A 14,265-nucleotide genomic window follows, 5' to 3' on the forward strand; every position below is an offset into this window, starting at 1 on the left:
TTTAATAATGTTAACCGACTTCTTACCTGAATTAACATACCTTTTAATACCTTTACCTGCAACTCAACACTGTATTTTTAACGTTGGCATTCAGATATTGAAACAAGCGAAAGAGTGTGTTGTGTTTGCTGTAAATAACTCTGGTAGTAACATCTCTCCTTCTGTCTGTCTGTCTGTCTGTCTGTTAGCCGGATGAGGATTTATTTAATCCAGACTACATAGAAGTAGACAGAATTCTGGAGGTAGCTGTTACCACGGATACTGAGACAGGCGAGGTAGGACATGCATACACACACACACGCACACATTATGTAACCTATTAAGATAACTAAGTATAAAACAGTCACAGTGTATATGGCTCTACATTTGTTCCCAACAAATTAATTAATTGATATAAACAGGAAGTTAATGTGTGTATCAAAAGGACATGACATTGACATATTTACTAACAGGAAGAGACTGTAAACAGGAAGTGACTCAGTACCTGGTGAAGTGGTAAAGTCTATTCTAAACAGGAAATGACTGTACATTAACAGGAAGTCACCCACTACTTGGTCAAGTGGTGCAGTCTGTCCTATGAGGAGGCTACCTGGGAGCTACAGGAGGACCTGGACGCCTCCAAGATCAAAGAGTTTGAGGAGATCCAGAAAATACCTGCTGACCTCCGATACATAGTGAGCACACACACACACACACACACACACACACACACACACACACACACACACACACACACACACACACACACACACACACACACACACTAGGGCTTTGACTTTTTCCCAAAAATCATTTGAAGTTCGTTTGTTTATTAATATTAATATTCGAATATATATTCGAATATTTACTAATAATATTTTGACCATTAAATGTAGTGGTGCAACGGTTCACGGGTTTCCCGTGATCCGTACGGATCAACCATCACGGTTCGGGACGCAAGTGATCCGCGGATCGGCTGATAAAAAAAAAAAATGTTGTGCGTTGACGTGATCAGCGCATGTTTAGAGGACAATTCGGGTATTAACAACATCATCAAGTATCGTAGCGAAATACAGTTTCTGTTGTGTTTTATTTGGCGTTCCGTAAATCCCATTGAACGTAAACCGGAACCGGAACCGGACGTGTTTAGGTTTGGTTGTAGTCTTTTCGCTCGGTTCGCCGTATCAACAGTAGGGCTAGAACCGAGCGAAAAGACTTCAACCAACCCCCTTGCAATGAGCAATGAGTCTCCCAACCGAAATCAATGGATTTACAAAATGCCAAATAAAACACCACAGAAACTGTATTTCGCTACCAAACTAAAAAAAAGAAGATACGGATTTCTGCATTGCCTTGGGAGAGTGTAGACTCTAAACTCTCCCCAGGAAATGCAGACATCCTGAATTGTAAATCCAGGATTAGGGATTATTTACCATCCTATCCATGTTAAAAAGAAGAAGGAATAATGCCTCAGATTGCACATTTTTTAAATATTGACCATGCTTAAAGGAAGCAGGATTATTAACTAATTTGTCACTTTATTTTGTTTTTACACAGTTGAAGATTTTATTTAACCGTTCCAACGGTTTATTAGGTTTCTAATAAATTGCTGTCTAATCAATGCTTCATTCACTGCCTCTTCCGTGGTCATTACAATATTATGAATAGACTGCGTCGGGTTCTCCGACGCAGGGGACAAAGCCCTAACACACACACTTTCACATCATTTTGGTGGGTGCTTCTAAGAAAAATATGAATTATTAAAAGTCATTTTTAGCTCTGCAAACACGTGGACACAAACCTGCACGCACAAGAGTTGTCAATGGACTGCATTTATAAAGCACTTTTTGCGACCTGAGGCCTTCAGAAGCACTTTGCGATTATTGGCTCAAATTCACCCATTCATACCCACATTCTCACATCGACAGTGGTGTCAGTCATGCAAGGCCACAGCCAGCTCGTCTGAAGCAGTTAGGTTACCAGTCTTGCTCAGGGACACCTCCGCACACAAACCTGCTCTACCTCACAAGCAACTATCTGACTGCACATCCCGACTGTGTGTGCGTGTGTTTGCTACGTGTTTGGCCTCGTTGTGGAAGTCTGAAAGCGAAGCATTTCCCGATCAGTGTCCAGTGCTGGTGGCTGTATTGATGTTCCCCTGACCCTGCCCTGTGTAGGAGCGACCCCTCCCTGATAAGTGGCAGAAGCTGGAGCACTCCAAAGACTACCGCGGGGCCAACCAGCTCCGAGAATACCAGCTGGAGGGCATGAACTGGCTGCTCTTCAACTGGTACCATCGGTACGGCTACACACATGCATGTACCCATGCACGCACGCAAGGACTGATTCATTTAGTCGGCATTCATATACATTTGCGCACCCTAGGTCATCGAGATAGCTCGTCTCTGTTCTCTCTCTCTCTCTCTCTTTGGAGAGAGAGAGAGAGGCATGACAAAAACACATTTGCATATTCCCAAAGTATGACAATATTATGTAGAAAACAGTGAATAAAATGAAACCAGAAATAAAGCGACGGTGAAGAAAATAGCGACACCAATGAGATGAATGAACACACAGACACAATCAAATCAGAATGCTGTCTCACAGTTGTACATGTTTTTCATCTCGTTCTGATCCCAACAGGAAGAACTGCATCCTGGCCGACGAGATGGGTCTGGGGAAGACCATCCAGTCCATCACCTTCCTGTACGAGATGTTCAGCCTGGGCATCCGCGGGCCCTTCCTGGTCATTGCACCCCTCTCCACCATCACCAACTGGGAGCGGGAGTTCCGCACGTGGACCCCCCTCAACGCCATCGTCTACCACGGCTCCCAGATCAGCCGGCAGATGATCCTGCAGTACGAGATGTTCTACCGAGACCCCCAGGTAGAGAGCCAAAGAGATGTATAGAAGGGAGGGGAGGGAAGAGGAGAGAGAGAGAGACCCCCAGATAGAGACACAGAGGTTTAGTGGGGGGGAGAGAGCGAGAGAGAGAGACCCCCAGATAGAGACATAGAGGTTTAGTGGGGGGGAGAGAGCGAGAGAGAGAGACCCCCAGATAGAGACATAGAGGTTTAGTGGGGGGGAGAGAGCGAGAGAGAGAGACCCCCAGATAGAGACATAGAGGTTTAGTGGGGGGGAGAGAGCGAGAGAGAGAGACCCCCAGATAGACATAGAGGTTTAGTGGGGGGGAAAGAGCGAGAGAGAGAGACCCCCAGATAGAGACACAGAGGTGCAGTGGGGGGAGAGCGAGAGAGAGAGACCCCCAGATAGAGACACAGAGGTGCAGTGGGGGGAGAGCGAGAGAGAGAGAGACCCCCAGGGGGAGAGACATTGCAGAGGTAAAGTCTGGAGAGAGGGAAGGAGAAAGAGACCCCCAGGCAGGGAGTGGTCATTCATCACCGTTGCATTATTGCGTTCTGCTATTTGCACACACCTTAACGGTCTCTTCTCTCTCCTCTCCCAGGGGAACTCTATCCCAGGGGTGCTGAAGTTCCACGGGGTGATCACCACCTTCGAGATGATCATGGCCGACTGCCCCGAGCTGAAGAAGCTCCACTGGCGCTGCGTGGTCATCGACGAGGCCCACCGCCTCAAGAACCGCAACTGTAAGCTGCTGGAGGGCCTGAAGATGATGAACCTGGTGCGTAGCCCCCCGCTCGGTCACAATACACAAACACACGCACATCTCTGTGCTCTGTTAGATGATGGTGTGCTTGAGGAGGAGATGAGATCCCCTCTGGTAGTCCCACACCAGGGGAAGTCACTTGGTACTGCAGCTCAAGAGTGTAAAGGATAAAGTGTGTGTGTGTGTGTGTGTGTGTGTGTGTGTGTGTGTGTGTGTGTGTGTGTGTTCCGAGCGAACAGCATGTGATCATTGGCTAGTGGTTCTAAGCTGTCTTCCAGAGGTAACAGATCCTGTCGCTTGCTTTGCTATAGGAACACAAGGTTCTGCTGACCGGCACTCCTCTGCAGAACTCTGTGGAGGAGCTGTTCAGTCTGCTGAACTTCCTGGAGCCGCTGCAGTTCCCCTCAGAGAGCACCTTCCTGGAGGAGTTTGGGGACCTGAAGACAGAGGAGCAGGTCTGTCCTCCCCTAGATTATATATAAAGTGTATGAAGACTTTTATGTTTGCTTTAGCGTTCTGCTAAATCTTAAATACATTGCACATGCTTTTTTAACTATGCCTTTATTTTCTATCTATTTTTGTTTTAATACTCTACAATGCCTTTGTTTTTTACTTTGCCTATGTTTTCTTTTACTTATTTATTATTTTCTATTATTGTTTGACGTTGTTTCTATGTGAAGCACTTTGAGTCTGCCTCGTGTATGAAAAGTGCTATATAAATAAAGTTGCCTTGCCTTGACTATGAGGACCATATCAATACAGAACATGATGTCTCTTCATACCAATCTCCTCCCCTCCCCAATCTCTTTCACCTCCCTCACCTCATCGTCTCCTCTCAGGTGAAGAAGCTACAGGCTATCTTGAAGCCCATGATGTTGAGGAGGCTGAAGGATGATGTAGAGAAGAACCTGGCACCTAAAGAAGAGACCATCATAGAGGTAGCTATCTGTTTTATCTGCCTGACTGATGTGAGGACGAGATGAGAAGTCCTGGAATATTGCCTTATTATTTATGTGTGTGTGTGTGAGTGAGATAAGGTGTGTTGGATTTGTGTGTGTATATATATGATGAGGTGCGCTGTGTGTGTGCATTATGTAAGTGACATTGGTGTGTACGTTTGTGCATTCTGTGTGCCAACATTTATGTGATGTGTGTTTGCACATTATATCAAATTTATTGATAAGATGCAGTCCTAACCTCTCTGGGTGATTGACATAAAGTGGAGTACTACATCTATCCTTGGAGGCTGGTTGCCAGCGTGTGTAACAGCCGGTGTGTTGCGGTGCTGCCCCCTGCAGGTCGAGCTGACCAATATGCAGAAGAAATACTACCGGGCCATCCTGGAGAAGAACTTCTCCTTCTTGTCTAAAGGTGCCAACCAGCACAACATGCCCAACCTCATCAACACCATGATGGAGCTACGCAAGTGCTGCAACCACCCCTACCTCATCACAGGTACACACACACACACACACACACACACACCCTGGCCTCTCAGGTACAAGCACAAACACCCCTAGCTCATCATAGGTACACACACACACACACACACACACACACACACACACACACACACACTTCTCCTTCCCTCTTTCTATCCTTCTCCATCCTTCTCTCTCATTCTCTGTCTCCTTCCCTCACTGTTGCTCTCCTTCCCTCTATCCCCTCGCTCTCCTCCTTCCCTCTCTCTATCATTTTCGCTCCTTTTCCCTCCTTCTCTGTCTCCTTCCCTCACTGTTACTCTCCTTCCCTGCATCCCTCTCTCTCTCACCTCCTTCCCTCTTCTGCTCTCTATCCTCCTCTCTCTTTCTCGCTCCACTCCTTCCAATTCTGTATTTGTTTTTTGTTTATGCTGCTGCCTGTCTCTGCCTGAAAAATGTATTCTGAAACTCAACGGGGATCTCCTGGTTGAATACTTGTTCAATGGATCTCCTCCCCTCCAGGAGCGGAGGAGAAGATCCTGGACAGCTTCAGGAAGAGCCACAGCCCGGATGCGTGGGACTTCCAGCTGCAGGCCATGATCCAGGGTGCGGGGAAGCTGGTGCTGATAGACAAGCTGCTGCCCAAGCTGCTGGCCGGGGGGCACAAGGTGCTCGTCTTCTCCCAGATGGTCCGCTGCCTCGACATCCTGGAGGACTACCTCATCCAGAGACGGTGGGCTCCCTAGAACAGAGCGTACTAAGCACTAGCCTCATCCAGAGACGGTGGAAAACTAGCGCAGAGCTAATGAAGCACTAGCCTCATCCAGAGACGGTGGAAAACTAGCGCAGAGCTAATTAAGCACTAGCCTCATCCAGTGACGGCGGAAAACTAGCGCAGAGCTAATTAAGCACTAGTCTCATCCAGAGACGGTTAGCTAACCAGCAAAGAATTAACTAAGTCCTAGCTTCATCCAGCAAAGTTGACTGGCTAAATAAACAGTAGCCTCATATGTATGGAGAAAAGGGAAGGTAGAGAGGGAGAGGGGAGGGCGGGAGAGATGCAGATTGAAGGAGAGACCGAAAGCGAGAGAGAGTTGGGGCGGTGGAGGAAAAGAGAAAAGTTGTGTATGTCAGCGTATTGCTTGGCAACGTTTTCTAATGACTTTATTCATCCATCTGGAAAGGGAGCACATAGTGTTCTTGACTCGACTGAGTGAGTGTGTGTGTGTGTCCCTACTGAATTAAGTTTAACATTGACCGTGGTCACGGGAATACAAAGGTCTCTCCTTTGCTTTAGAACCTGTTGAGTCGAGAACGTTCTTCCTCTGCTGGCCTGGTACTGAAACCTCCCCTGCTCTTCCTCAGCTACACGTACGAGCGCATCGACGGGCGCGTGCGTGGGAACCTCCGGCAGGCGGCCATCGATCGCTTCTCCCGGCCCGACTCGGACCGCTTTGTGTTCCTGCTGTGCACGCGGGCGGGGGGGCTGGGAATCAACCTCACCGCCGCGGACACCTGCATCATCTTCGACTCCGACTGGAACCCCCAGAACGACCTGCAGGTACACACACACGCACACACATGCCCGCACGCACGCACGCACGCACGCACGCACGCACGCACGCGCACACACACTGTAATACAGACACACACGCAGACCAGAACCGCATGCAGCTTCATCTCATCAAGCCCTTTTCAGTGTAAGTGTTTGAACTTCCCGTGTTGGCTCCACCCCCTCCCACCAGGCTCAGGCGCGCTGCCACCGGATTGGCCAGTCGAAGGCGGTGAAGGTGTATCGACTGATCACCAGGAACTCGTATGAGAGGGAGATGTTTGATAAGGCCAGCCTGAAGCTGGGTCTGGACAAGGCTGTTCTCCAGGACATCAACCGCAAAGGCAGCGTCAACGGGGTACATCATATCATAATATGCATGTTACATTATGCATACGATTTATTATATTGGGGGGAACAGTGCAGTTAGCACTGCTGCTGGACAGCAAGAAGGTTTCAAATCCAGGGTCGATCTTTCTTTGAAAAAGTGAAAAGCCGGTGAAAAAATGCTTAACGCTCGTATACTATACATGATGATAAAGTTTAAAGTCGCGATGTTTTAAGACTAAGCCTGCGTCACAGACCGCTCCGTCCTTTCCTGTAAGCGTATGGCGACTGTGTGATTATTGACTGTAAGGCCTGCGTGTATCAAGACGCAGCAGTTGTCTAAGCTGGAGGTGGAGGACCTGCTGAGGAAGGGTGCGTACGGAGCCCTGATGGACGACGAGGACGAGGGCTCCAAGTTCTGTGAGGAAGACATCGACCAGATCCTCCAGAGGAGAACCCAGACCATCACCATCGAGTCTGAGGGCAAGGGCTCCACCTTCGCCAAGGTACCCTTCAGTCCCACGCCTCGGCGACCATCGTCTCGGCTATGGGCTTCGTTACTGCCGTCTCCTTAAAAGGGATCAGTCGCCCTCTGCTATGCTTTAGTATAAGACGGCTTCATATTTGTGGTTTGAAAATAAAAAGGCGGTTTACAAAATCCACTCTGCTGATAAATGTACGAAAAAATGTGTTCATTGATGTGATTGGTCTTTTTTTTATGTATATCTATAACTATATATTTTAGTCTTTTCACAACATTTGTATTGAGCAGTCCTTCCTTAAATTAGAAAATAGCCCAGTGTGATGTTTCGTTGACATCTAATTGCACTATTAAAACCTCAGAATTACCACCTCTTTCCTTCTATAGCAATTAAAGGGGAGTCGTACAATAATTAAAAACTCTTTAACTACCAGACACCAATAATCACGGCTGGTTGGATCGTCCACTCGGCTGTAATGAAATCCCAGAGGAGCGATCATATTCCGCCTATGTTCTGTTCTATTTACCTGTTGTGACTTGGCAATATGTCAGGTGTAAGCTACCAGAAGTAGGATGCACTCTGATAACAGGTGGTTTGATCTCTCCTCCCCTCGGCCCACATGCCTACAGGCCAGTTTTGTGTCTTCTGGGAACAGGACAGACATCTCCCTTGACGACCCCAACTTCTGGGCCAAGTGGGCCAAGATTGCGGAGTTGGAGATAGACTCCAAATCAGAGAAGGTAGGGGAGAATACATTCCTCACTTCTCTTCCTTCTCTTCTGTCTCTTTTGTGCTTGCATCTGCTTTATTTGATTTCAATTGACCCCATATTCTATATATTGTCTCTCCCTCACTCTCATTCTTTCTTAAGCTATCTCTCTACCTATCTCTTCCAACCTCTCATTGTTCCTCTCACTGCTCTCCCTTTCTCACTCACTCACTCTCACTCCTTCTCTCTACCTCACCCTCTCACTCAATTCTCCTCTTCCCCACCCCCCCTACAACTTTCTCTCTCACGGTTCCTCTCCCTCTCTCTCTCTCTCTCTCTTTCTCTTCTCTCTCTCACCAACTCTCTTCCCACCCCTTGCTCTATTTCCCCGCACCCTTTTAATTTGCCTACCCCTCTCTCTCCCCCTCTCTCTCCCCCTCCCCAAGGAGTCCCTGGTCATCGACACCCCGCGGGTGAGGAAGCAGACCCGCCACTACAACTCGTTTGAGGACGACGAGCTGATGGAGTTCTCTGAGCTGGACAGCGACTCGGAGGAACGCCCCAGTCGCTCGCGCCGGCTGGGCGAACGAGCGCGGCGCTACCTCCGCGCCGAGTGCTTCCGGGTCGAGAAGAATCTGCTCATCTTCGGGTAGGCACACCTCGACCCCCACATGACCCCAGGGGTTCATTCGCTCCATGGTGGGAGGTGAAAAGCTGGACTGAACGGTCTACAAGCTAGGCTAAGAGCTGGATTGAATTTAGCTTGGAGCTAGTTCACGGAAAAGACTGGGCTAAGAGCTAGGCTAAGAGCTATATAACTCCCGAAAGCAATGTTGTGTATCATGGTGATGGTCGGAGCTACTTTCGTTTTTCTTTGTGGTACCTTTGGGGGTGTACGGTCGTGGCATGCGCTCGCTGGCGTCGATGGTACCGCCAGCAGCAGGCAGCAGTCTCACCTCAGTTGTCCATGACAACCATCTGCAGCGCAGTGGCAATATTGAGATGCAGGTGTCAATATGAGGCAGACCTGCTCACAGCCCATAATAACTCTTAGCACTTCAGTTGTGTAGTACTGCCCTGTAGGTCAATGGAGGTATCCAATGTTTTGATTGGATAATAATTAGAGCTGTCAGTTAAACGCGTTATTAACGGCGTTAACGCAAACCAGTTTTAACGGCGTTAAAAAACGGCGTTTTTTTTTTTTCTTTGGCTCAAAACAAAGAAGCAGTAGCCTGACTGCTATGTTCAAATGACATTTGTTCAAAGCAGTCGTTTAATTGCACTATAGGCTCTTTTTTTGTATCGTCCTGTTTTGATCAGTATATGCCAATGTTGTTATCAATAAAAAATCATTTGCACAAGACAAGCCGATGCACTTCACCATGTTGATAAGAGAATTAAAATGAGAAGAATTATGGGACAAAAAAATCAAGGGATATTTAGCATAGAAAAATAATTTGCGATTAATCGCGAGTTAACTATGACATTAATGCGATTAATCACGATTAAATATTTTAATCGCTTGACAGCTCTAATAATAATAAATGCGGCCTACTGGTAACAGCTTGTTCAATACATGTGTGACTATTAACACTGTTTTGGGCAATGTTTGAATATATAATGTCTCTCTTCCTCCATGTATCTCCCTCTCCCCCTCTCTCCTTCCCCTCTCTCCCCCCCAGTTGGGGGAGGTGGAAGGACATCTTGAACCACGGTCGGTTTAAGTGGCACCTGACAGAGAATGACATGGAGGCTGTCTGCAGGTAAGAGGACAGACCTGTGTAATACTGTGTGTGGGACACTTAGTTGTTGATGTTTGGTGTGCGTGACAATGATGTTGCTGGTGTGTGTGTGTGTGTGATACTAATGTTGTTTTTGTGTGTGTGTGTGTGTGTGTGTGTGTTACTGAAATGGTTGACTATATATTCATAAGGTTGTTGATGGTCAGGTTGTATGTTTATTGGGCTCTGTTTGAGACAGTGTTGTGTGTCTAACTAATATTGTGTATTTGTGTGTTAAAGGGCTCTACTGGTGTACTGCCTGAGACACTACAAAGGAGACGACAAGATCAAGAGCTTCATCTGGGACCTCATCACCCCCAGCAAGGAGGGCCAGGACCAGGCCTTGATGAACCACTCTGGTTAGCCTGGCTCCTATTCCTAACCCCTAACCCTAACCCCTCAGCCCCAAGCTAAACCACTCTGTTTAGCCTAGCCCCTAACCCTAACCCCTCAGCCCCAAGCTAAACCACTCTGTTTAGCCTAGCCCCTAACCCTAACCCCTTGGCCCCCGTCAGCTCAACTACTCTGTTACGCCTATTTCCTAACCCTAACCAACTCTGGTTAGCGTAGCTTCTTATAAGCATCTCACTTAATTGAACCATTCCTAACCACTGTCAAGATGGTTGGCATCTGCATAGCTTCCCATGTGCCTGTGGTGCTGATTGTTAATTCTCTATTTTTAACATGGGTATGAACTATGTCGGTGACATTGAGTAACACTTCAATCAAATTCCATTGATGATCATTGAAGGTCTGTCGGTGCCAGTCCCTCGCGGCCGGAAGGGCAAGAAGCTGAAGAACCAGCTGAACGCCCCTGAGGTGAAGAGCGCTGATTGGCTGGTCCACTGCAACCCCGAGGTGGTCCTTCAGGACGACAGCTACAAGAAACACCTCAAACAGCACTGCAACAAGTCAGTACCGGTGGCACCACATTACACAGCTGAACCAACCTAACAAGCCCTGCATGACGCTGGATGGATACTGATCCTCCCTTCCTTCCTTCCTTCCTTCCTTGTTTCCTTCCTCTCCTCCCAGGGTTCTGCTGAGGGTGCGGATGTTGTACTACCTAAAGGTGGAGGTGCTCGGAGAAGCGGCCAATCAGGCTCTGGAGGGAATCCCTGCCAGGTATGCAAGCCCCCCCTGCTTTAGTTGGCACACCTGGTAGAGGAGGTGCGCAGACCCACCTGTTTTAGACGGCGCACCTGCTGTGGACGCTGTGTATGAGTCGAGTGTCGTTGTGTTGTCAGTAAGCTGGAGGTGGCTCTCCCGGACATCGACTACATCGAGATCCCGGCTGGCTGGTGGGACAGAGAGGCAGACAAGTCCCTCCTCATAGGAGTACACAAACACGGTAACCGCTGTTCCTATGGCAATCGAATGGTTTCAACGTTAACACCGAATAGTTTAGACCTGAACACCGTAACTATGGCTGCTACAGCGGTTTAGACACAAACGGTAACCATTGCGTAAAAGGGTTTGATAGAACCACTGTAACTATGACAACTAACGTGTGTGTGTGTGTGTGTGTGTGTGTGTGTGTGTGTGTGTGTGTGTGTGTGTGTGTGTGTGTGTGTGTGTGTGTGTGTGTGTGTGTGTGTGTGTGTGCGCGCGTGTGTGCGTGCTCCAGGCTACGAGCGCTACATGGCTATGCGTGCGGACCCTGAGCTGTGCTTCCTGGAGAGGGTGGGCATGCCTGACGCTATGGCGCTATCCGCAGAACACACCGCCGGGGAGGGAGGGGCCGAGGCCGCAGACAGGTAGAGCACACACACACACACACACACACACACACACACACACACAGACAGACAGACAGACAGACAGACAGACAGACAGACAGACAGACAGACAGACAGACAGACAGACAGACAGACAGACAGACAGACAGACAGACAGACAGACAGACAGACAGACAGACAGACAGACAGACATTTTGGGTTTTCCAGTTTCAATGATCATTTGTCTCTTTCATATTCCCTACCTTCTACCCAAGGTGCTTGTTTGTTGTGTGAGCTTAAAGGCCTACTCCTTTCTTCCTTTTCTATTCTCCACCTCTTCTCTTGCTCTTTCCTCCCTTCCTCTCCTCTATTCTTTTCTCTCCTTCTCTTCTCCTGCTCTTCCCTCCTCTTCTCCTCTTCCATTCTCCTCTTCCCTCATCTACTTGTCTCCCCTCTTCTCACCTCCTCTCCTATTCTCTAATCATCCTCTTCTTCCTCTTCTCCCCCTTTGCAGTGTGTGTAAGAGCGAGGAGATGAAGGATGAGACGGAGTTGAAGGATGAAACGGAGATGAAGGATGAGACGGAGATCAAGCCTGACGGAGGAGAAGAGAGGGAGGAGAGGGAAGAGGTTGAGCAGAGGGAAGAGGGGGAGCAGAGAGAAGAGGGGGAGCAGAAGGAGGAGAGGGAAGGGGGGGAGCAGAAGGAAGAGGGGGAGCAGAGGCAGGAGAGGGAAGTGGAAGAACCAAGGGAAGATGAACCAAGGGAAGATGAGGAGGAGAGAGAGGAGGGCAACAAGGTGAGAACCAGCATGCCCGCGGACTAACTGTCACTCAAATACACTCACTCTGTTCATCCATCACTCACACACTCACTCCATTTAGCTCCATCACCCTCACACTCTGTCAATTTATCTCCATCACTCTCACAAAGACTCACTGCATTCATCCATCACTCTCCCACACCCACGCCATTTCTCTCATTCACTCTCACACACTTTCCATTTATCTCCATCACTGTCACACACTTTCCATTTAACTCTTTCACTCTCACACACTGTCCATTTATCTCCATCACTCTTGCTTTCATCATCTTTGTCTCTCTCTTCAATAAAGGTATTCATGTTTGCACTTCATTTGGGGACCATAAACTGGTGACTGATATCCCAGTGTTTAGCTGTAGATGTGAATCAGAGAACGTGAGAGTGAACACATTACACCATGTCCTGTAGGGGGAGGCCAGCAGCAGCACGCTGGTGAAGCCTGACGACGCCACGGCACCAGGTGAGACTCACGGGGTCAGAGGTCAGCCTCCACACTGTGACCTCCTTGTTATTGATGTCTTAATGTGTTATTTGAGGTATACATTCATTAGCGTGTTGGTGTTATTAGTTTGCTGTGTTGTACAGGTGTGTTTGTGCTGATGTGCTGTCTCCATGGTTACCAGCTGATTCCGAGTCGGCCGGCGAGCCGGGGGTCCTGGACGAAGCCCCGGCGGTCACCATGACAACAGCTGCCCCCCTGCCCCCTCCCCTCATTACGGACACTATGGCGACAGCGTTGGTAATGGCAACGCCTGGGACAGGAAGTGGGACAGGAAGTGGGGTGGCGGAACTGCAACTGGTGCAGGCTGGTCCCCGCCCCCCCACATGGCCCGCTGGCCCCGCCCTCACGGCCCGGCTGCGGCGCTTGGTCGCCGCCTACCAGCGCTTCACGCTGCGCCGCGAACCCCTCCCCCTCCGCCCCGACTACCTGATGCACGACGGCCTGGTCGGCATGACGATGGGAGGGGGTGGGCTCCAGCAGCAGCAGCATCACCAACAACAACAACATCAGCAACAACAACAACAACAACAGCACCAACAATTCCTCCATCAGCACACCCATCACTCCCACCATGGTGGGGCTGGGGGCCCGTTGGCGTGGCAACTTGGGGAGGAGCTGCGGCGGTGTTCCGTGGTCGCCACGGAGACGGACCCACTCTTTCTGGAGTGGCAGCGGAGGTAACCAATCAGAACTCGTCTTTGTTTGATCAATGTGGATGTCGGAGGGACTTTCTCAAAGACCTTTGATTAAAAAATGTTAAAAAGTGTGGGGTCTTTTTGTAGGTGGACGCGGCGCGAACAGGCGGACTTCTACCGCACAGTGTCGTCGTTCGGCGTGGTGTACGACCCCGAGAGGAAGGCGTTTGATTGGTCAACGTTCCGGGCGCTGGCACGGCTGGAGAGGAAGACGGACCAGAGCCTGGAGAGATACTTCAGCTCCTTCGTCAACATGTGCAGGACCGCCTGCAGACTGCCGCCCAGGAAGGACGAAGGTGAAAGCCAGCAAACTGCTATAGACAGACAGACAGACAGACAGACAGACACAATGTATCTTCTCCATTTTCTCATTTCATGTTGAAGCTGTTCTTTAATTCTATTGTTGCAGACATCCACACACATCTCTCTGTTTCTCTTTCCTGTGCCTCTCTACTGACTGTTTCCATGTCTTTCGCCCAGGCCTGATGGATGCGGCAGTGTTTGTGGAGCCGCTGACAGAGGAGAGAGCAGCAAGGACACTGTACCGCATTGAACTGCTCCGCAAAATCAGAGAACAGGTAAGGTCGAGTCCGGTGTGTTAGAGAACAGAGAGGTCTGGTCAGGTGTGTTAGAGAACAGGTAAGGTCGA

The 14,265-nt window shown here is 49.1% G+C and overlaps 1 protein-coding gene across 5 annotated transcripts in view; it reads left to right on the plus strand.

The window, feature by feature from the left end:
* The window catches only part of chd6 (chromodomain helicase DNA binding protein 6), a 54,866-nt gene that overhangs the window by 23,685 nt on the left and 16,916 nt on the right, over positions 1-14,265 (plus strand). For 4 of the 5 annotated variants that reach the window (XM_060068892.1, XM_060068893.1, XM_060068891.1 and 1 more), the window contains exons 10-34: positions 189-275; positions 537-674; positions 2,157-2,278; positions 2,623-2,866; positions 3,447-3,623; positions 3,920-4,063; positions 4,448-4,546; positions 4,907-5,063; positions 5,552-5,762; positions 6,395-6,590; positions 6,775-6,939; positions 7,235-7,414; positions 8,020-8,130; positions 8,546-8,748; positions 9,782-9,862; positions 10,121-10,239; positions 10,632-10,791; positions 10,916-11,005; positions 11,128-11,231; positions 11,508-11,637; positions 12,113-12,395; positions 12,828-12,879; positions 13,043-13,598; positions 13,704-13,912; positions 14,097-14,194. In XM_060068892.1, coding sequence (XP_059924875.1) covers positions 189-275; positions 537-674; positions 2,157-2,278; positions 2,623-2,866; positions 3,447-3,623; positions 3,920-4,063; positions 4,448-4,546; positions 4,907-5,063; positions 5,552-5,762; positions 6,395-6,590; positions 6,775-6,939; positions 7,235-7,414; positions 8,020-8,130; positions 8,546-8,748; positions 9,782-9,862; positions 10,121-10,239; positions 10,632-10,791; positions 10,916-11,005; positions 11,128-11,231; positions 11,508-11,637; positions 12,113-12,395; positions 12,828-12,879; positions 13,043-13,598; positions 13,704-13,912; positions 14,097-14,194 — 4,116 coding nt within the window. The remainder of the gene's footprint in view (positions 1-188; positions 276-536; positions 675-2,156; positions 2,279-2,622; positions 2,867-3,446; positions 3,624-3,919; positions 4,064-4,447; positions 4,547-4,906; positions 5,064-5,551; positions 5,763-6,394; positions 6,591-6,774; positions 6,940-7,234; positions 7,415-8,019; positions 8,131-8,545; positions 8,749-9,781; positions 9,863-10,120; positions 10,240-10,631; positions 10,792-10,915; positions 11,006-11,127; positions 11,232-11,507; positions 11,638-12,112; positions 12,396-12,827; positions 12,880-13,042; positions 13,599-13,703; positions 13,913-14,096; positions 14,195-14,265) is intronic. The other variant, XM_060068894.1, reaches the window with a different exon arrangement.

This window comes from Gadus macrocephalus, chromosome 13 (genome assembly GCF_031168955.1).
Source record: "Gadus macrocephalus chromosome 13, ASM3116895v1".
In the NCBI taxonomy this organism is placed as follows: Eukaryota; Metazoa; Chordata; class Actinopteri; order Gadiformes; family Gadidae; genus Gadus; species Gadus macrocephalus.